The sequence below is a fragment of the Epinephelus lanceolatus genome, chromosome 4 (assembly GCF_041903045.1).
Source record: "Epinephelus lanceolatus isolate andai-2023 chromosome 4, ASM4190304v1, whole genome shotgun sequence".
NCBI classification, from domain to species: Eukaryota; Metazoa; Chordata; class Actinopteri; order Perciformes; family Serranidae; genus Epinephelus; species Epinephelus lanceolatus.
The window spans coordinates 36,582,283-36,605,332 of NC_135737.1; the positions used below are offsets into that span (position 1 = coordinate 36,582,283).

At 40.8% G+C, this 23,050-nt stretch overlaps 1 protein-coding gene across 2 annotated transcripts in view; it reads left to right on the plus strand.

Moving 5' to 3' along the window:
* dscamb (Down syndrome cell adhesion molecule b) overlaps positions 1–23,050 on the plus strand; it is a 159,637-nt gene that overhangs the window by 116,587 nt on the left and 20,000 nt on the right. For both annotated transcript variants that reach the window (XM_033631714.2, XM_033631713.2), the window contains exons 12-24: positions 11,480–11,676; positions 12,154–12,250; positions 12,531–12,659; positions 12,780–12,947; positions 14,024–14,094; positions 15,226–15,469; positions 16,323–16,469; positions 17,386–17,541; positions 17,985–18,118; positions 18,362–18,515; positions 18,877–18,994; positions 19,105–19,271; positions 20,974–21,072. In XM_033631714.2, coding sequence (XP_033487605.2) covers positions 11,480–11,676; positions 12,154–12,250; positions 12,531–12,659; positions 12,780–12,947; positions 14,024–14,094; positions 15,226–15,469; positions 16,323–16,469; positions 17,386–17,541; positions 17,985–18,118; positions 18,362–18,515; positions 18,877–18,994; positions 19,105–19,271; positions 20,974–21,072 — 1,881 coding nt within the window. The remainder of the gene's footprint in view (positions 1–11,479; positions 11,677–12,153; positions 12,251–12,530; positions 12,660–12,779; positions 12,948–14,023; positions 14,095–15,225; positions 15,470–16,322; positions 16,470–17,385; positions 17,542–17,984; positions 18,119–18,361; positions 18,516–18,876; positions 18,995–19,104; positions 19,272–20,973; positions 21,073–23,050) is intronic.

The window sequence follows — 23,050 nt, forward strand, 5'->3', positions numbered from 1 at the left end:
ACCACACTCAACTCTCAACTCTCAGTAGCATATCTAACTCTGAACACTAAACATTGATTTTTAAGACATTTTTTTATTTATTTTAACTAAAAAAAAACTACAGGCAAAGAATGTCATACTGTGTTTTAGCTTATATAACTGAGAAATACATCTCATTTGAACTGCATTTGCTCATGATAGGCTTGCACTGTATCTGTTGAACTCTATTATACTAATGCGACTTCTTCAGAGTCAAAGAAAAGACTGAAAGACCGTAAACAGGTTAGAGTGAGATTGTATAGATCAGTCATCCACTGAGTTTCTCTTTTTTGTTTTTGGTCCAGGAGGTCTTTTGGTCACTTTGTGAGGTGCAACAGTCACTGTCCACTGTGAGTTTGAGTCTGAGTGTGTGTTTGGAGAAGATGAGAACACTATACCAAGTGTATATAGGACATACTAGAAAGAGTAATGGGATATACACAGACACACACACATATACACATATATAGTTTTGTTGCCGTGCATGTTGTGATGTTGGAGATGGGGATGAGTGCATAGTATCGGTTTCACTGCTCTATATAGACATTTGTATCATCTACCATAGTAGAGTAAGTGTGTGTGTGTGTGTGTGTGTAACAGAGAGGGTTGACCCACCGAACACACTCTGCTGTTGCTCTAGGCTTCAGTTTCATGCTGTACTCGGCTCTATCAAAGAGAATTTTGACAGCTATAGTGCTAAATAATGTAAGGTTACTCCTCGTGAGTGGTAGTTTCATTAACATGAGCTGTTTATCGTTATTATTTACAGATTTATCATTAATAACAACTAACTGTTTTCCCCTTGAGATTAATTTACATTTTTTTCTAGTAATTTAATGAAAAATAATTTAGTTGTAAGTTTTCATTTAAATTATTATTATTATTATTATTCTATTACTCTTACCACAAATTGAACATGATCGTGTACAGCAGAGTAGGCTATGAAATCAACACTAGCTGATTGCTTGTCAACTAATTGCTCTCTTTATAGTTACATACACAGTGGCTCCTTACAGTCTACTTATGAAAAAAGGAAAAAAAACAGTACTTTTAAAATAACATTTTGGGGTATCGGTAGGGGCATCAGATTTAAATTGAAATTCAGTAACTTTCAAAATGGGTCCTTAATTTCAGACAAAAGTAACCAAAAGGCTTTTCATTTCCTACCAGCAATTGTCCATTTTGTCAATTGAAATGACAACTGCTACAGGCAGATTTTATCAGCTGTGGGTACATAGCTAAGTAAGTTAATGTTAGCTCCACAGATTAGTTGAAAATACCATTTCTGGTGGACTTTATGTTCTCAGCTGACTCATTTGAAAAAAAAAAAAAACCCTGTAAGAGGGGCCTTAAATATGCAATTAATGGGGCGTACGGGATAGTGCCGGCGCCCCATGTACAGAGGCATCGCCTCGCTGCAGCGGCCGGGGGTTCGGTTCTGGCATGTGGCCCTTTGCTGCATGTCAGTCCCCACTCTCTCTCTGTCTCCCATTTCACTCACTGTCCTGTCCATTAAAAGCAAAAAGCCCACAAAAATAATCTTTAAAAAAAAAAATTGTTTTTGCACCGTAAGTATTTAGAATTTCTGACACACCTGCACAGAGCCTCCTCTTCTAACCTGATAAGTCCGTTCAGGAAATATGCAATCATACGTTTGCAGTAATTAGGGCAGCAACTAATGATTGTCTTCATTGACAAATATTTTTTGTTGATTATTTTCTCAATTAATCAAATGTTTTTTTTGGTCTATAAAATGTCAGAAAATTGTGAAAAATGTCGATCAGTGTTTCCAAAGCCTATGATGACTTACTCAAATGTTTTGTCCACAACCCAGAGATATTCACTCTACTGTCCCAGAGGAGTAAAGACACAAGAATTTATTATTTAGAATAATTATTTTCTGTTATTATTTGATGTAATATTTTCCAGTAACGTCCAGTAATTGTCCACATCACTTGTGTTTTGGCTTTGTGTAAGGGAGCTATGTAACATTCTGTTGTAAATTCTGTTGCAGACAACAGCAAAAAGTTGAAATAAATTGAATGGTGATGCCATGAACCATTACAGTTGCTGTAGTTCTACACCAGCCTCTCAAAATTTTACCATCCTGCTCTTGTCTACTAACATATATTCAGTTTGACATCTTCCATTTCCATGATTCCATGTGAGCGCAGATTAGCAATTGCTTCATGACATCACCAGACTTTATCATTATCATTAACACTGAACATGGATTAAACACATGTGAGCAAACTACCATTTTTACACTCTGTCCACTTACCCCTGAATTAAATTTCTCTTGCAGTGTCACTGTAAACCACCAAGTCATCTGTGATTCAGTTAGCATCGACGTGTCATCTTCATAGCTCAATAACTCACATTAGAAGAAACAGCTGTAAGTTCTCTGGTCCTATGATAATACCGCGTGCTGTCCTCCCCCTGCTGCCATTGGCTGCTCACTCATTACATGCTGGCTCAGCTACATGCTTGTCACTCATCAATAGATCACATTTCATGCCCTTTAAACCCCAAACTGTACTCATACACTCAAGATGCTTTCTGTAAAAGTGTACTTACTCGCATGAGAGGTTTTGAAAAAGGGAGACCATTACTGTGCACCAACACCATCATGTCCATTTGTGTGCGTGTACACATTTCTTTTCATTTTTAAGCATACAGTATGATTGTTTTTATACATACTGTAGGCATGTTTTTCTGTGCGTGTGTGTCTCCATTCATGGTACATTGTGTTCATTCTGCTTGCATGCAGTGTGTGAGTTTGTGCATATGTGTGTGTGTGTGTGTGTGTGTGTGTTATGAGACGGTGGAACTCTTGAGTGCATTTCAGCCTCATTTAAATCCGTCAATACTTCAATTAGAAGCTGACGAAGGGGCTCTAGGGAAGAGCAGTCCGCATGTTTCTCTGCTTTATTTGCACTCTCTGGCTGTCTTTGTTTCTTACATTTTCAGCAATGAGAGAAAGATTAGAAAGATAAATAATGCATTATTTGTTTCATTTTATGCCCTTGTTCATTTGCTGGCAGCTGTGTGTGTCCTCCAAGTGTCTAAATCCCCCATCGCCAACAACAAAGCATTGATTTATTTATCATTTACAGATCATTTTTTAGCTTCATGAATCACCTCCTAACAAAATAGTCTTAATCCCAGATGAATATTAGAGCAATGTATCATATATTTAAATCATTGTACATCAGTCTCTGCTGCTTCTCTGTGTGTCTCTGTGCATGTTTTGCTGTTAGTCCTCTTTCTAAATAACAATGTCAACATAGTGAATCCTGTAAAGTGACAAAGGAGAATAGTTCTGCTTGTACAAGAGTAAGGTTGTGTCTTTATATTGGCCTTGTCCAAAACCACAAACAAACATACTCTATAACAAAAGATAACGCATTACAAGCTGTGCTAATGGTATGAAATGGTATGCACCACCGGTCTCCTAAGTCCTCTCCTGCTTATCCCCCCACCTAGTTTGGAAGAGTTGTGAACATCACGTGGATGGAGGAAAGCAGATTCAAAACAATACGACACTATATACAGCACAAATGTAATGTTTGTTTTTTATGCTGCCACTCGTTTTTACCTGCTAGTTTATTATCGATGTCAACCCAGTACAAGATCATATCAGTCTGATAACATTGTCTTTTCCCCCTCCAAAAACAGTTAAATAATAATGATAATAGTACTATTAAGCAAAGAAACACGTATAAGTCTATTTTAATTCTTGTTAATCCGTTTGGAAAGCAGCGTCGATAGCAGTGCAGTAAAACCGCATCGGACCGATGGTTCAAAACCAACAGAAAGAAGAGATTCTGTGTTGCCAGATCTTGGTCTCAAACAAAATTCATTATCACCTGATTTGTCTTGTGTCAGAATGTTCGGAAGATATGTGGCTTGTGAAAAATGGGTCCAATATTTACTTCAGTGACAGTGTAGTGAAAGAAATGCTTATAATCTACACCCACGTTCACTTTTCCCATTGGAATGAATAGACTGTCTCCTAAAGGGCCGGGGCAGTGGCAAAACCCACATGACACAGATACAGGAACTGAATCTAATGTGGGCCATCTCGGTTTGTCATTGGTCTTAGCTACAACCAAGCAGCAACCTCCTGGGCTAAAAAATAAAGCCAACATAGAAGTGCCCAAAACTGCAGTTCCTCGAATGGCCACTTGAGGCTGGCTCCAGAAGCGAGTCAGTCCCCACAGGCTGCCATGTTAAAATGCTCAACTTTACAGCAGAAATATGTTTAAAGCCTGGTTTCTACAGCTTATTTCCACCTACATGACAACTGTAGGTGGGGTACATTTTTATGATATTTACCTGTTTACATTTTATTAAGGCTTAAAGTTACGCATAGTTAAGGGTGGGCCACTTTAAGTGACAGGCTGTCTGTGAGGTGTTACCTCGGGGTCGGATTCACCCTTTGCCCCTCAGCAGCTTCACCCTCTCAATCAAATATGGTCACTTCTGGCTCCAAGAATTCAAAATGGTGACACCAGAGTACCGAACTCAAGGCGACAACTGATAAAATCTGATAGCGTGTGTTATTGCAACCGGCATAATCTACGGTCGCTAGCTAGAAATGAGAAGCTGCTTTTGATGTTCCATTAAGGACAAAAAAGCGGCAGGCGTACCGAGACTAGTTGTCTTTCAAATGGTTAGCAATCCATGTTCTCTTTTTCAATTCATCAACTTATTGTTGAGCTGTAATTAATTTGCAAATGTTTTGGCAAAATCAGCATCAAGGTAATTTTGTAACTCGTAGTTAAGTTGTGCCAGTTTCCACATAACAGATGTTGTGCAAAGCCACTGCTGGTTAAAATGGTGCTTTTGGATTTATTATACCACATTTAAGCTCTATCTCTTTTTTTAGAAGGAATCCTTCACATTGTTCAGTCCGTCACCTCCTGTCTGCGCCTTTCTGTCTTTGTTTCCCTCCTTTTCCGTCCCTCTCTACCCCCTCAGCTTTCTCTTTCTCCCTTGTCTCCTCTCTTCAAACTCACACTTTCTCCTCTACCCGCCCATGTTTTATTACCAGGCCCCTGTAATATCGCTGGATATTAAAAAATATACATCAACCGAGCAATTATGGGCTATCAAAAAGAATAGGTTTAGCCTGGGGCCCTGCTAGTGCTGCACGGTAGATGCATAGAGATGAGATGAGGAGGAAGCGAGTGAGTAGCCTCACCTCGGCTCGGGCCACCGAAGCACGACCAAGATCGGTGAAGATTGTGGAACATTTTAGATACGTACCGCAGTCCACGACACATCTCAAATACATGAACGTTTAGCATGTTTCATTCACACATGTGCACACAGTCACAGCATGCAAGGTCACAGACAGATGTATTCATATATGCATATTCATATTGACAAGCATGTGCTCATACATGCAGACATAAATGACTAATACTCTCATATGCTATCATGCCCTTTCTGGAGCTCTTTCGATGAGCAAACACAAGCTTCATCGATGTTAACTCGCGCTGCCAAGGCCTCAGATTTAGATGGAGAAAATAGCCCCTGTTAAGGAGCAATAACATTTAGAGAAGGGGCTGAGAAGTCTCTTTTAATAGGACTCACTTAAAATTCATAGTTGCTATGCAAAATAAATCAGCAATTTCCTGCGCGGGGGCAGTGGGAAAGGGGATGATGGTGTGGGGAGCGAGGGAGAGGGAGGGGCTGCGAGTGAATAAGAGATGAGGTTTAAACGTTGGCAGTCCCAAGTCTGACACATTTCATCATGTCAGGGGTGGGCGGGGGTTGAGGGTGCACGTACGCACACACGGGCGCACAGGCCTCGTGTGTGCATGCAAACACACATACAAGTGGCACCCCCCTTTGATTTTTGTTGGCTGCATCAAAGAAGGAAATGTACTGTGAGAAAAAAAGTCAGAAACACATTGATGGAGTGTATGTGTTCATTTGTCTGTGTGGAGGCGTTGCTGTGTGGGATTTGTGTTTGTGCGCGTATGTTCTCTCTTGATTTGAATTCATGGAACACATATATAAATTAAAGACCAGCTGATACAGCGACATGGCTGATGGTGTTGTCAGACATCAGCTTATCACAGGTATACTGGTATCAGTGACCAGACATTTCAAAGATACTTTTGTGCTAAGCTACATTAGTAACGATGTTTGAAGTACTTCTTTTATAATGCCCCACCCTGGACAGTGTTGTCCAACACAGCAGTGCTGATTGGACTGAGCTGTTAATGAGCCCAACCCAAGGCTTCAAATAATTTGAGAAGTATAAAGCTAATTAGAAAACCAGAAAGTAGGATTTAGATGTCTATAATGCGTCTTCATTACTGTCACAATAAAAATGCTTTATATCATAGAGGCATAGCCCATGTTATGCATGTTCGTAGTCATATCAATCATGATACCTTCAGGGTATACTATGCAGGAATCGTCAGTTACTGTTTGTGAACAGTATTGCAGTATTCCACCATTTTTGTAGCTTCCACTTGGATGCATGTTACTAGTCAGAGACCTGGTCGCTTTGTTTTTGTGAAGTCCCAACCCCTCCTGAGCACTGTGCCCAGGGTCGTTCCGAACACACCAAAATGAGAAGTAAATAAGAAAATACAGGCAGAGGGCAGAGCCTCTGCCGATAAATACACCGCCACACACTTCTTATAGGTCATACGTGATGGTTAAGACAGATTACTTTTGTATGAGTCTATACATTGTTATTTTAGGAAGGACTTACATAGTATACTTTTAATAAAATCCTTTAATAGAAAGTAGCAATCCAAAAGTCATTGGACAAATCATAGGTATTTGAAGGCACAATATTTGAAGCCTATTTGAACAAGACACCACTCATATGTAGACGAATATTTAACAAATGTGAAGCCAAATAGAAAAAGGCGGAAAAGAAAAACAAGTACCAACAATAAGCGTAGGGAGCATATGGAACCTTGGCCCTTTAGACACTTTTCAGAAGTCTTACTCTTTGCTGGAGTATTTTTTTTAGTGTTTTACTTTGCTACTTTTGGTTTTATACCTTCGTTAAAACTATTTCAATAACCTCCTACGAATTTTGCCTGCACTGATGGAAATGAGAGCTGTTATGTGTGCTGTGCGTGGTTCATGTAACTCCAATATGAAAGACAGAAATGAAAGTTCAAGCACCAATTCCTTATTTAAATAATAGTAAGGTTGGTGCTAGGTCCCCCCACACCCCTACTTCCAGGTCCCTGCATACTCTTGTGACATGGTCAACATTATACCTGCGAAACATCAGCATTTTAGCAAGGTTAATGTTATGTCAGAATGAGATTCAAAAATTCAGAATCAGTCAGGCTTTAGGAATGTGTTCATCCTGCATCCATAAAAGTACATACCTCTAAAATAATAAATGACAACAGAGCAGGATCTGTAACTCTCTTCAGCCTGGTGTTGCTGCAGAATGGGTGAGGATTAACACGTCGGGGCAATTTGCCATTCACACAAGTACAGTATAATAAATGATTCATTATAAATTCAAGTACTTTAATTGACTTGTGATTGTCTAACCTTCCTGGTGCTCCTAATACGAGCAAACTGTACCAGACTGGCGCCTGTGTGAAGCCAAAACAAATGATTACAAAGTTATCTACAAATGCTGTTTTGACCCAGGGGAATACTGTGTGTGGTGGGGTGTGTGTGTGTATTCCTAAGTAGTGTTTTCAGTTGTTGGTGTGTGCAATTGCTTCTGTTTTGGTTTGTTTGTGAATGTGCATCGCTATGATTCTCTTTTTTTATCCTGTCAGTGTTCCTACACTTGCATACTGTACGAGCGTGCAGGGCCAGTATCTCTGTATTTGTCTTTGTTTGTGTGTTTCAGAATGTGCACGAAGGTGTGTGTGTGCGTCTGTTGTTATCAGTGCATGTCTGTATATGTTCGAATGTGTGTGTGTCTGTGTGAGACAACAGCACGGCCAGCGGACTTGTCTGCTGCGTATGAATAATCAAAGTGGTCTCTCTCATCATTAAATCATCGCTGTCCTGGTGGGAGCCTGAGGAGGGAGATGGAGTGAGGGAGCGAGGGAGAGGGAGAGGGATCATAGTTAGCGCTGCAGGGGTACATGCTCTCTCTCTCTCCTCCATCGTGTAGTGTGGCTGAGATGTGTCATGAGCACAAGTCTTTTCTGCTCTCTGTGCTCGCCCACTTAGCTCCCCTCAGACACAGCCGCTCTCATGCACACACATTCATACATATGCACGCACGGTGTAACACTCACACACATGCACACGGACACATTATTCAGGAGTGTACAGACATTCGCACACTGACTCAAACACACATATTGCATCTCTTGGTGGCAGAGAGGGCCTCAGACCTCTGCTACACAAGTATTTGCCACATGTAGCTGCCACTGCTGTCCTTTTTAATGACACAGTGTTCACCGTGGCACATTTTTACAGAGAACATATGGTAATAAACACTGGCCTGTCTAACATAAATAAAGAGAGAGTGACTGATCATTCAGCACAGTCAGTCTGTTGTTTCAAGCTGCTCCAATCAGTATTTAGAGCAATGTATCACATGGCTTTTTTTATGTAAAGGGAGTCACTCATATGTTAAACCCCACTGTGCACTAAAAGTGAAGTGACGAGCTAGTAAACAAACTTAAGTATTTTGCAGCTGAAGTGATGCATTTCCTTTAGGAACGGGTAAAGACCAAACCACATCTAGAAGGAGAGTGAACATTGGACCCACATTTATCAGGTGGACAGAAACTCAACTCCAAATTAATGAAAATGTCCCTCAACATCTGCTGGATGTGTCATTAGGCTACTGTTTGCTAACAAGTTAGCCATATCAGCTTTGTAGGGTGGTGATATGTCAGTGCTGTGTTTATAGTGTGGTCCCACTGCCCCCAAGTGGCCTAAATGTAGACTGATGCAACTTAAAAGGTCCCATATTGTTAGAAGTCAGATTTAAATGTCTTAATATATAGCAGGTATAGGTGCTATATACTGCAAATAAAATGCACACAGTGCGTATTCAGAAACTGTGCCTTTAAACAAGCTGTCAAGCTTTCCGTGTAGCTGTGATGCCACAACTATTACATACCACTTCAAACTGGGAAAAAACAAACATAGATGGGTCCCTTTGTATTTCCTGTTGGAATGTTTTTCAGTGTATTTGAACAAAATTAACTGACAGGAAGTAAACATGGACCCAGTACAGTGCAGTTACAGCCATTCCCCCAGCTGCTATGGCTGTACAGAGACGCAGAGAGTGCAGATGTGAAAAACAAAAACACTGACCTATCAGAGTAGACTGGGCTTTTTCAGGAGGGGGGCTTAAAGAGACCGGTGCTAAAATGAAGCATTTTAGACAAAGGGTGAATACAGGTATATTCATTCAGACAGTATGAAAAAGCTAATGTGTTTTTTTAACAGTAAAGCATGCAAATATGTTCTTGTAGAGACCCAAAGTATGAACAAGAACAAGTATAAACCTGAAAGACAGCATAATATAGGAATTATGGATAATTATTCAGCAAAAAAGGTGAAATCATTGTAAACTGAATAAACAGGTTAAAACTAATGGTCAGATAAAACAAGCAATTTGAACAGTCACTTTAGACTCTGAGATTTTTCACTGTAATCTGGCATTTTATAGACAAAATGATTATGTGACTAAATAATAAAAAAAAAGGTCCCAGATTATCAAACAATTTAAAAAAAAGATAATAATAATTGCCAGTTGTGGTGCCCTTAGTTTCATGTAGTGTCTTCAGAGATTGTTGTTCACAAACAAGTACATTCCCGCAATGAATTTGAAATCAGGTACATCTAACAGTGAGGTTGCAGAACTGAACCCTTCTGTGTGCCAAGCGTGTAGGAGAACTACTGTGGCTGACGCAAAAACACGAATGGATGGCCCTATCTAAAGCCAGTCTTTGGTTTGTCCATTCTGGGCTACTATAAAACAACATGGCGGGCACTATGGAAGAAGACTTGCTCCATATGTAAATATTGACACCCTTATTCTCAGGTAACAAAAACACAATAAGTCTTAGTTTCAGGTGATAAAAACTAATGAAAACATAATTATGAATGTTATATATCATTTCTGCCAATAGATGCTCCTAAATCCTACACACTGGACCTTCAAAATAAAATGATAAAACACAAGCTGCATTATTATAGTGGCCATTGTAAATTCAGTTTATTCAGCATTGTAAGGGGAATAGTATTGGTTTTGTTGATGATGAAATAGGTTTTTCTCAATATTTACTTCGCCACTGTAAGCTAAATGGGCCTTTTTTGACCATAAAATTACAGCTCTTTAATGTCTCTGTCCTTTCCTTGTGCAATTTAGAGTCTTATTGTTGCACAGTGGACATCGATGAATGGCGTCCTATCCCAAGTGAAGTGGGACAGGACAAAGTGTTGTTTGAGACACAGCAGATTACAGTTGCATTTCTTGCACTGAGCTTTGAATAGATTCCTATTCTAAGTTTAACAGCCATCAAACAGCTGTCAGTAATCAGATCATCTGAATTTTCTTACCCACATTATAACATCTGAAATAACAAAAAAAATGTTCAAGATGTTCAAGATGTCCAAGATGTCCACCTCAATAAAGATTAACATGTTCATCCAGTCTGCTCAAATTGCAGAAGTTAATATTCCGATCCAGGAGCTTCACACTTTAGAGATCATTATACTGTGAATAGCACCTGAAAGTCTCTGTGAGTGTTATAATCGGGAGACGGCTTCATGCCAGTGGAGAGAAAAAGACAGAATGAAAGAAAGTGTGAGTGTGAGTACAGACTGTGAGTAGTCTGGGTGAGAGACATTCACAACAGATACTCGTTCTACTGAACACCACACACACACACACACACACACACACACACACACGGGGGCTAGATGTGTTGCTAATGAGCCTGGTGTGCGGTTACAGCGTAGAGCCAGACTGGTTCCACGCTCAGACCGATGGGAGTTCAGTCAGGAGTCACCACTTTCTTCTCCGTTCCTCTGCCTCATCCTCAGAAAGCAGCACGTTACCTTTCGCTGTCATTATCAAAGCAGGCGCAGGCTTACCTGAAAGACTGCGTTTCAATCTAAGTATTGTGGGAGACAGGTAGACTCAAACATGAGTTCACGATGGTCCCTGGAGTGTTCAAATCGTTCTCATAATTGTCAGAGAAAAAGAGAAAAGGAGTTTCCTCAGTAAAAGGCAGGAAACACAGTTAGAGGATGCACATGTGCTTTGTTTTTCAAAATATAATTTGATTTCTTGTATGTTGGAATAAAAAGATCAACACATGGCACCACAAAAGCAATTATTTCCACAGTGGTCTTTGGTGGAAGAGGAATTGTATATATGCTGTTAAGAAAAGGTGATGTTGGATGTCACTCTGCTCATACCTGAATTTCCCCTGTTCTCTCTATTCCTACTCTTCCTACTCCTTCTGCTGCCTCCATCCAGTCCCAGCCATGATCACCTCCTACCCCAACACCACTCTGGCTACACAGGGCGAGGAGAAGAGGATGAGCTGCATTGCTCACGGGGAGAAACCCATCATGGTGCGCTGGGAGAAAGAAGAGCGCATTATCAACCCGGAGACCAGCAGATATGTGGTCACCGTCAAAGAGGTGGCTGACGAAGTCATCTCTACTCTGGTGGTGAGCGCTCAGTTTCACTGTCACGCAGACATGTTTTCAGGCTAATTATGGGGAGCGCAAAACCTTCAGTTGATTTTATCTTTTATCTGTGCAGATGGAAAGTAAAGTGGAGAAAGAGTAGAGAAGAAATGGCAAAAAAAAAACTGGGTCGAAAACATTCACATCATCTTAAAATCTTCAAGTAGAGTATAAAATATTAAAGAGCTCCCTTTCAGTTCTATTTAATGGTTATTAAAACACAGTATGAACAAGTGCATTTGTAATGTGGTATTTTAACATCGCAAGGAATATTTGCCTTAATAATTTAGTGGTTAAGTCTCCAACATAGGTCAGGATGAAGAGGGGTTGTCCACCTCTCCAGTAGTATAAGAAGTATAAGAATATTGACGCTGAGTCCACTGCCCAACCTCCTTGGCGTGAAACATAATGTACTCTCTGCCCACTCTAATGTCCTGCACATGGTGTGTCTCTCTGCAGATTATGCCAACTGTTCGTGAGGACTCAGGTTTCTTCTCCTGTCACGCCATCAACTCCTTCGGTGAGGACCGAGGCATCATACAGCTGACAGTGCAAGGTAAGACTCAGTTCAGCTCACGGCTTCTTCACTGGGTCTGTTTGGAAGAAAAAATCCCTCCTGGAGCAGTAAAGTTTTCTATCATTTATGACTTAATTCATTCATTTATTAATCTAATTGCTTCACAGTGTGACTCCTGCTCTTTGCAGTCCTCTCTTTAATCTCTCACTGGGGAAATCACAGACAGAGTAAAACCGATACATCTGTCTGTTCTGCCCGCCGTCCAGTTTCTATTTCAGGACCGTCGCTGTAACTCTGTTGTGTTCACACTTTCCCTCAGAACCACCCGACCCTCCAGAGGTGGAGATCCGGGAGGTTAAAGATCGCACCATAGCTCTCCGCTGGACCATGGGCTTTGACGGCAACAGCCCCATCACAGGATATGATATTGAGTGCAAGAACAAATCAGGTAGACACACGTTTAAGACATAACCTGTCACGTCTATGTAACACTGAGACACAGATATCCAGACATGAGAGATGTCGCAGTCCATTCTTAACAACCACTCCCCCCCTTAATCTCCTCTAGCGTCATGGCTATCAGCCCAGGTAACCAAAGATGTGTCACCGCAGCTCAACCAGGCCACGATTATCGACCTCCACCCGTCCTCCACTTACAACATCCGAATGGTTGCCAAGAACATCATCGGCAACAGCAACCCTAGCAACGAGCTCACCATCACTACGGATGAAGCAGGTAACTGAGCTTTTGGAGCATGATACTAAATCCTGTAGAAACACTGTCATGTGGTATTTTAAATAAAGGTTATGAGAATTAAACAAAGACACATAAAAGACAAACATTTAGTGTGTTGTATTTAAATCACATGATTTTCATCAGCCTTTATCCTGGTTACTTGCTCTAAATCCCCAAATAAAACGCCCAATTTTCATCCACATTTCACTGCAAAGCTTTCTACAGGAATGGCAGCTTTTATTAAAATGTAATTTTAACAGTTTCATCTCATCTGAGTGTAATATTCATAGCAAAATTAGCTCCCCAAAAATAACATTGTTACTGATAATGATCGTAACACTGCAAATACTAAGGTAGTAAGTAGTCAAACTTTGGTGCAGATGGAATTACTTCACCTAGAGTTTAAAATTGTACTCCATTTTCATCCGATCACACACTTTGAAAGTGTTCATTTGGCTATTATTCACTTTACACTGTCACCATAATTTATTTTAATACCTTAACTCTGCTCCATAGAGAACTGGCTCTCTGTCCTAATGCTGGCTTGGAAAGAAACTCCTCACCTTTAGTGTTCACTTCCTCCTGGCCCTTAAACCTGTTGAGTCAACTTACACATAATTATTTTATGGTTGCTTGAAATGAAGGCCATCATCTTTTATATCTGGGGAAACAGAACAGTTCACTGTTGCTTTCAGTCGGCTCTATCAGTGTTCACTTATCTTCTATTGCCTGTAATGATCCCCCCACAGGCATACCACTACATTATAATGCCCCATTTTGCTGGATTCATTGCTAAAATAAAGCCATAAACTTCAAATTAAATAAAGCATGTATCATTTCAACATTATTTTAAAGGTTAAAGTTGATGATGTTACTGTTTTTTTAATTATTGAGTCGAGGTGGAAACTGCAAAGTACTTAAATAAAAAAAGAGCTTGAAGGAAAATATATTCGTAACTCAACAGCACCATCTAGTGAAAGTGAATGGGATCAAAAGTGACACGCTCTCAGTGGTGGATCATCTCCTCCATTTAAACAGAGGCATACAGTCATATTGAATGAGTGCTTTATTTACAGCTCCTGACGGCCCACCACAGGATGTCACTCTGGAGCCCACATCCCCACAGAGCATCAAAGTTTCCTGGAAGGTAAAGTCCAAACAAAGAAGAGTATTTTTCCTCTCTGCAGAGACAAGCTGCTGTCATGAATGTATGATAGATAGTTGTAAAACAGACTTTGAACTAAACCTACATTATTATATGTTAATATTTTATTCAGACCCCAAAAAGGCTAGCAACCACTATGTGGAAGCTAATCATGATCTGAATTAGGAATAATGTCATAAAAGTATTTGAAAATTATGTACATGGTTAAAGAAGAGCTAGCAAGGCTGGCATCAGAAGGAGTAATAGTGACTTACAGCATATGGGAACAATCATAACCTGTGGTAGTTTCAAGATAATAATTTGGTCATGATTGTTTATAAATATACACTCACCGGCCACTTTATTAGGTACACCTTACTAGTACCAGGTTGGACCCCCCTTTTGCCTTCAGGACTGCCGGCATGATAGCATCCCATAATTGCTTGTGATGTGAATCTCCCGTTCCACCACATCCCAAAGGTGCTCTATTGGACTGAGATCTGGTGACTGTGGAGGCCACTGGAGTACAGTGAACTCATTGTCATGTTCAAGAAAGCAGTTTGACATGATTTGAGCTTTGTGACATGGTGCGTAATCCTGCTGTTGTAACCAGTGGTTATTTGAGTTACTGTTGCCTTTCTATCATCTTGATCAAGTCTGGCCATTGTCCTCTGCCGCTCACTGGATATTTTCTCTTTTTGGGACCATCCTTTGTAAACCCTAGAGATGGTTGAGCGTGAAAATCCCAGTAGATCAGCAGTTTCTGAAATACTCAGACCAACAACCATGCCACGTTCAAAGTCACTTAAATCACCTTTCTTCTCCATTCTGATGCTCGGTTGGAACTTCAACAGGTCGTCTTGATCATGTCTACATGCCTAAATTCATTGAGTTGCTGCCACGTGATTGATTAGCTTTTTGCATTAAGGATCATTTGAACAGGTGTACCTAATAAAGTGGCTGATGAGTGTATATGACATTGAGAGAAGATGAGTAATCATATTTCACATGTAACAGATCAAGTCAAGCTGCATAACCTTGCATCAACATCCAATATATCAATTTTTTTGTTTGCTTTAACTAGTTTGTGTACCGCTCCTCTAACTGTTCTTTCTTCTAATCGTCATCTTGCAGCCTCCCCAGAGGCACCTGCAGAACGGTGTGATCCGTGGCTACCAGGTGGGCTACAGAGAGTACAGCCCAGGTGGAAGCCACCAGTTCACCATCATCAGCGTGGACACCACAGGAGACACCACAGAGAGCATCGTGCTGGACAACCTGAAGAAGTTCACCCAGTACAGCGTGGTGGTGCAGGCTGCTAACAGAGCAGGCACTGGGCCGTCCTCACAGCAGGTCGTCACCAAAACCTTGGAGGACGGTAAGGAGGGGGATCTGATGTGATATATGTGTTACTGTAAATGTGAATGAGCCCAAGTTCATGCGTCTTATATTAGTTAATTGGTCTTTTGCTTTAATATAACCGTATAGTTTTCTTTAAATTGTAGACTACTTCCTATTTGACTTGTTATTTTGAAATACATCTCTCCAACCTCCTGTAGGCCCTTTAGATGCAGTGGCTTTAAAAAAAAAAAAAATGAAGCTTCAACATATTTTTGTGGAAAGGCTCCCCTCTGCTGGATATTTGTGATATTACATCAGACAAACAGATGCTTGATGCTCAGCACTATTCTCCCAAAGTCTCTGATTATGAAGGATATGTAGGCTTATTTTACAAAATATAAAGAGTTTTTGAACCCCTGATTTACTCTACCATTTATTAACAATAATTTGGATGGGTAGGTTTAATACACAATAACCTTTGACATTTGACAACATTAATATATCTATTTTTTTTTTTAGTTTGAGGATGCAATTGTCATTATTTATGAATTATTAGGCAACTAAAACATTCAATCATTTTAAGATTTAATACCACTTTTTACTGATGTCTCCTCTAGTCATTATAAGATTTTGTTGTCTCAGTGAGAAAGAATAAGGAAGCGAGTGCTGTGTCATTGTTAGACGTGACACAGAAATGATTAATGTATCTAAACAAATGTTCCAGATATAATATTTGGTGTCAGCAGTTATTTTTCAAACTCATTTGTGGTACTCTGTGAATTGCCTACATGAGGGTACTTGCACAGTCAGTCACTACTACTGCCACTTCATAAGCCTCCATTAGGCCTCCACTTCAACACTTACGTATCTCTCGCTCGTGTCTCTGGCAGTGCCGTCGCGGCCTCCTGAAAATGTCCTGGCTGTGGCAAAGTCCCCAGAGGTCATCTCGCTCTCCTGGATGCCTCTGCCCAGAGAGGCTCTCAACGGGAACCTGCAGGGGTACAGAGTCATCTACTGGGCCAACCTGCCCGATGGAGGTATTAACATCAACACACACAAACACTGATATGATGTGTTGATCGTAGTTTACCTGCCAGATAAGTCTATAGTTTACATCAGCTGATTTGTCATTAGTGCTCGTCATGGTTCATCCACTAGGAGAAGCTGTGGTATACTGTAATAAGCTATTGTGAGTTGGAGAGGTGGTGTAACTTGGAAAATTCGGGCCGTCTTGTGTGTGTTTTCTTCAATAACTTTGCAGCATTTGGCATTAAGTTATTACCAAATAAATGAGCAACAACGGTTGACCTCAGTAGGGGACGAATGCAGCACATAATTGTAAAGTTAAAGTGTCATTTTCAGGAACTTATTTGCACTTACAATACACATTTCTCATCATTTTATTTAACATACAGGATGAACAATGTCTGATTTCTAAACACTTTGTGCCGCATCACAGTACGAGCTGACCGTGCTTCTCATGCTGATCAACAGTGGAAATACAAAGTCTGCACTGCACAGAGGGAATATTTGTGGTTCCTGTGTTTTTCCCTTGATGTATACCCTGCTTTATAGCAGCGATCCAACCCTGCAGTCTGGCTGCTCTCCATCAATAATTCACAATGCAATAACTCAGTGAGGCCCACTGCCTCAGCTCTGAGTGACAGGACACAAGGGAGTAGAGGAAAGGCGAGAGGAATCAGAGCAGTAATGAAAAGTCAAATCCCTTAATACCTTTTTTGTTTGTTTTTTATAAGTTAAAATATCTCATTATGCAGAGGATTGCTTCCCATATGTTATCTATACTGTATATTCAGTCAGACATTGATTCAGGAAACTGGAGTCATTTTTTTGTTTTCATCACAGGTAACCAAAATTGAGATAACTTCTGAACTGCAGTGTGTAGTGATCTTGAAACCCAGGCTTATTAATGTGTCTCCCCTCCCCTGTCAGAACTGGGGGAAATCAGGAATGTGACCACCAATCAGCCGTCTCTGGAGCTGGATGGTTTGGAGAAGTACACCAACTACAGCATCCAGGTCTTAGCCTTCACCAACGCTGGAGATGGGGTCCGCAGTGAACAGATCTACGTCCGCACTAAAGAGGATGGTATGATACATTACCAGATATAACAGAAACAACTCACTCAAATTTATGTTCACCCTGCTGTAAATCTTACCACTGCTTGCTTTTACCCTTGTCGTTTTCATAACTTTACCCCACTGCTAAGTCAAGTTCTTATCGTAAACCATATTGAATTGGCTGATTTGAATAGTGAGCTCTGAAAATGCATTGGTCCAGTTCAGTGTAGCCCATACAGTAACCTAAAGTGAAGGTTACAAGGTGCTGTGTAGTGCAGGAATACTTAATGCCCACGTAGAACACATTTTTATGACCTTTTTCAAGAGTATAAAACAAACTAATAGCCTCCATCACACACCGTGTTTCAGTGTGATTTATATGCTTAGCAATACATACTAAACGTATGCATGCATATTCAGTATGTATATCTTGGCTCCTCTGAACCCCACACTGTTCTCCTCTTCCCCCAGTTCCTGGTCCTCCAGCGGGGGTTAAGGCTGCAGCCTCCAGCAGCTCCGTTGTGTTTGTCTCCTGGCTGCCTCCGCTCAAACTCAACGGCATCATCAGGAAATACATCGTCTTCTGCTCTAACCTGCATCCGATGGTAATAGCATTTGTATACCAATGGATTTTTAGTAATCGCTTCTGAATTTCCCACACAGCAAATCCAGGGATTGTGCTATTAAGTAGCTCAAACATTAAAACAGCACGCTGCTACATGAAGCTTTAGATCAAACCATCTGTAGTTCGCCATAACGATAGTTTTCTGTTTACAAATGTCATCTCTCTTTTCTGTACTGCTGCTGCCCAACAATACATTAATCTCTCCTCCCTCTCTGTTTTGCAGGTGATGAGTGAGTTTGAGGCGTCTCCAGATGCCTATTTCTACAGGATCCCCAATCTGGCTCGTAACAGACAGTACAGTATCTGGGTGGTGGCGGTGACGGCTGCTGGTCATGGCAACAACAGTGAGAAGATCACAGTGGAGCCTCTAGCCAAAGGTGCACCACCCATACTGAGCTGGCCTGATATTAACCTCTTTTGTTGTTCTGATTCATACAGCTAAAGCATTTTGAATAATAAGTAGATTCTCTTTCTGCGTGAAATACATAAAACTTAAAAGTGTGTCGTTAACAACTGTAAAAATGTTCATCGTTATTAGACCATTGGTTTTCATGAAGGTATAATTGAACAGTCAGGCAACACCAACTAAGAACAGATAGCAAGAATAGGTGTTAATCACATGCAGCACTTCTAATTAACCAAAGGGATTTGTGAACCTGTGTCTTGCTTCCTTGACAGTTGCTGGAAGCATCATCCATTTCAACCAACAACAAAGTTGTGTGTTTGTGTATGTTTTAGCTCCAGCCAGGATTCTGACCTTCAACGGGACAGTGACCACCCCCTGGATGAAGGACATTGTTTTACCATGCAAGGCAGTTGGAGACCCTCCTCCTACCATCAAGTGGCTCAAGGGAAAGTAAGTCACACACCAACAATCACGTACTGACAGAATATCAAACACTGTAATGGCTTTTCAACATGGTCTATAGTAATGAAGGAATAAACATTGTTTCCGTCTGTCTCCAGCACTAATGGAACTCCTACTCCTGTCCTTGTGGATGGTCGTCGGAGTGTCCATGGCAATGGTAGCTTCATCATCCGCACGGTGAAAGCAGAGGATTCTGGGAACTACAGCTGTGTGGCAAGCAACAACTGGGGGTCGGATGAGATCACACTCAACTTGCAGGTCCAAGGCAAGTAGTCACAGAGCACACAGTACAGGGTAACATCCATATATTTTAACCTGGGCACCGTTTTCCCATGTTCCTGCGTCTAAGTGACTAATGGGGACAATTATTTTTGGAATTTTTTGCAGTAGTGAGCAAGCAGCATTAAAACAGGTTACAATGTAATTACTCAAGGCATTTGTGTACCATCAAATTACGTCCACTGAAAATGCTTGTTTTTGCCACTGACAGGCTCAGATTATTATTGTCAAAGCATTATGGAAAGGATCCCTACAGAGATAGACCTTTTGCTGTAACAGTAAAATCGTTGTTGTTCACCCAGAAACAGCCCTGACATTGCTATCACCAAACCCACCATTTAATTAATCAGTAATTTTATCACTGTAAAACACACTTCATTCAAAGTTGACAGAAAAAAAAAATAATACTCACAAAAGCTGTCTTGCTTTTTCTTTTCAGTATTCCAACAAACACCAACTCTGGTCCGCCCAGTTAGATGTGAAAATATGCTGGCTCTATGCATGCTAAAATTGCTGATTATTTATATGGAGTCTGGTGGGTTTGGTGATGGTGATTAAGGGCTGTTTCTGTTTAAACATAAAGGATCTTACTCTTTAACTACCCACCACCCACTTAATTGGGTGCCTACCCGAATGCGTGGAAAGCCCACAGTACATAAAAGAGCCGTTTGATGGCGTCAGCATCCTTTTACTTTGCAACAATGGAGATTGCCCACTGTCTTTAAACCCTGCAAGGTTAGGCCATGGCTCCGCCCTGTTCGCTTGCATACTACCTTGGATGAGTGGGGCCCCCTTCTTCTGCAGTAGCCTAGGTTATTAAGGCAGGCAGCGACTAACCTTTAGCCTGTCAGGATCACTGTGGCTGGGTTGAAGTTATGTCATGACAGGGCATTCATTCCTTGGGCTCATCCACTGTACCTGTAGAGTCCAGTAGAGGGCAGAGCCTGTGTGAGATATGACAAAGGTTGACATATTGTAACCCTAGTTCTTTTAGCACAGGCGGGGCCTTGTTGCTCCTACGGTGCTTGCTGAAGAGAGTGTACGCTGGCGCCATCATGCGGCTCCTTTATATACTGTGGGCTCCACATGTATTTGATTAGGCACGTCCTGATTGGCCAGCTACATCTGTGCAAATTTCAGTGGACGAATTCCTGCCTGTGATGGAAAGAGAGTATTACCCATATAGTCCAGTAGAGGGCTCTGCTTATCCTAATAGAACTAGGGTTACAATATCGTAACCATCGTTGCACAGCTGCCGGCTGCAGCCCTCTTGTTTAATACTGGACCAGTTTCAAGAAGTGTTGTTATTAGTCACCTAGACACAGAGACATGGGAAAGTAGGGTCCACATTGAAAAGTTACCCTTTAAAGAGTAATGCTGTGCTGGGTTTCTTTATCGTGCTGAACACAGCCAGTTTTACAGGAGTGGGCTTGAAACTTGAGCAGCTGTCAGGTTATATGACATTTCTTAGCCCACCAGAAGGTTTCTGCCCCTTACAAATCATATAGCTCCCAAAACCCTCAGATAAAAAGAAACTGAAGGACTGTGAACAAAACATCCTCAACAAATGGTCCTCATCTAGGAGTGTGTCCAAACAGGGGTCATCATACTGTTACAGATTAGGCACTGAAGACATGAGGCAGTTTAATACGAATACTAACCATGCAGTGCACCTTGTTTGTCCTCAGTCCCTCCTGACCAGCCACGCCTCACAGTTACCAAGACTACCACCACATCAATCACATTGTCATGGATACCCGGAGACAACGGAGGGAGCTCCATCAGAGGTGAGAACGAAACAGTGGCACACACATACAGTGAATACATCTGAGACAGCACAGTGTGCAGTTTGATCACAGCTTAATGTGATGTACACATACATAAATGCGCTACAACTCCAAACATTATCGTTTATATAAAAAGAATCACCTCCCTTCAGTTCCCTGTGATAACCAGTGTCACCGCCTCCTTTACTCTGGTCTAACATCCCTGTTTCTCATTATCTGGTGGTTCAGGCTGAATACTCGAGTCCTAAAAGGTAGATTAAAAAGCAGCAGGGAAGATTAGGTCTGTTTAAGTGAAAGATTAAAGCGCTCCGTCTTAAAGAAAGCGCAATCACAGTGAGACTATTTGTGGTGATTCATCACTGCTCCTAATCATCCCCTCCTGTCTTCAGAGTTGCAGTCACTAAAAAAAGCTGTTCATGATGCCTTCGCTGTGATATTTGTTTTGCTTCCCTGCTCACAGCGTCATCCATCACCAAAATACACACACCTAAGCTTACAATTGTCTATTTTTAGCGAGGCTTGCAGCGGGCTCTAGGGAAGGGGATGTTGGTCGGTCGGCCTGTCCTTAGACTGTCACTCCAACACTTTTGCCCCTGTTAACTGTAACTGTATAACTGAATGATTGGATGGACTGCCATGAAATTTGGTACGGATATTCATGGTGCCCTGAGGATGAATCTTAATGATCTCTGACTTTTTATTTAGTGTCACCAACAGGTCAACAATTTGCACATGTTCATCACTTATTCACTAGCTTATCTTAACTAGAACTAAGGACTGTATTGCTGTCAGCAGCTGCAAGATTTAATCTTGTGTATGCATTTACCAATTTCTTTAAATAGATACTTAAAGTGTTGTCACCTTGATTAATGTGTCTATGGTTGTCGATTTTTCAGACTCCCTCATGCTACACTTACACATTATTCAGCCCAAAGTCGGGTTGAATAGGATAACTTAATTGGAATAATACATTTCCACTCATTATTACCACTTGGATTTAGATCCAAACAGCATTTACAACTCAGAAACTTGTCATTAAAGCTGAGTCACAACCAAGGGGTTATCTCTGGGTCTGACAAGTGAAGCCAATGCTGAAGTGGTCCAACCTGCATTCTTTCTAATGGCCAACAGGGGGTGACTTCACTGGTTGTAAAAAGAAGTCCAATTGTATAGAAGTCTATAAACAAATGACCATATTTCCATATTTCTCACTTGCTTTATTACCTCATTAAACATGTACTTAATGAGTTTATAACAGCATTCCCACTGATCCTTAAAAAAGTCTTAAAAGGCACTGAATTCATCAATCTAAAAATAAGGAGTTTATTGATTTTAAAATCTTGAGAGTCTTCTAAAAGGCTTAAAAATGCTGAGACATGGGAAGAATGATTTTATGAATCTTTTTTTCCTGACATTACATTATAGATCTCAAAATACTTGGTGGCATCTTTTTAAAAAATTTTATTTACTGAATGCCTCTAGCATTAACATCACGCAGATCAGGATAGTCCTATCCTCATAGGATAGCATAGACCAGCACTCATGTTTTGTTTCTGGCTGGGACGCTCAGAGCAGAGGATCTACTGTCTGGTAGCTAGCTTTTACAGTACCCTGAACAACATGGACAATTGCAAATTAAACAAAAATTCGCAAATTAACTGAGATTTTTTGGCATGGCCTAACTGGTACAAGAAAATGCATATGCGACTTTGTGTATTCTTAATGCGAAAGGTTTTCCAAACTTGGAAATCAGGGCAGCGGAATCCCATTTACAGAGTGAGAAACAAAAAGCCACCAACAAAACTTGACAGCTACCACTAGGTACTTCCCAGCTCTGTTCTATGCGCATTCCTATACAGATTTCTACAGCTGTAATAAACTTTACATCAAGATAATTTTATTGTAGGAAGGACACATAATTTATGTTAAAAAGAAAAGAAATCTGTATAATTCATTTACAAATCTTGTGTCTCTTCCT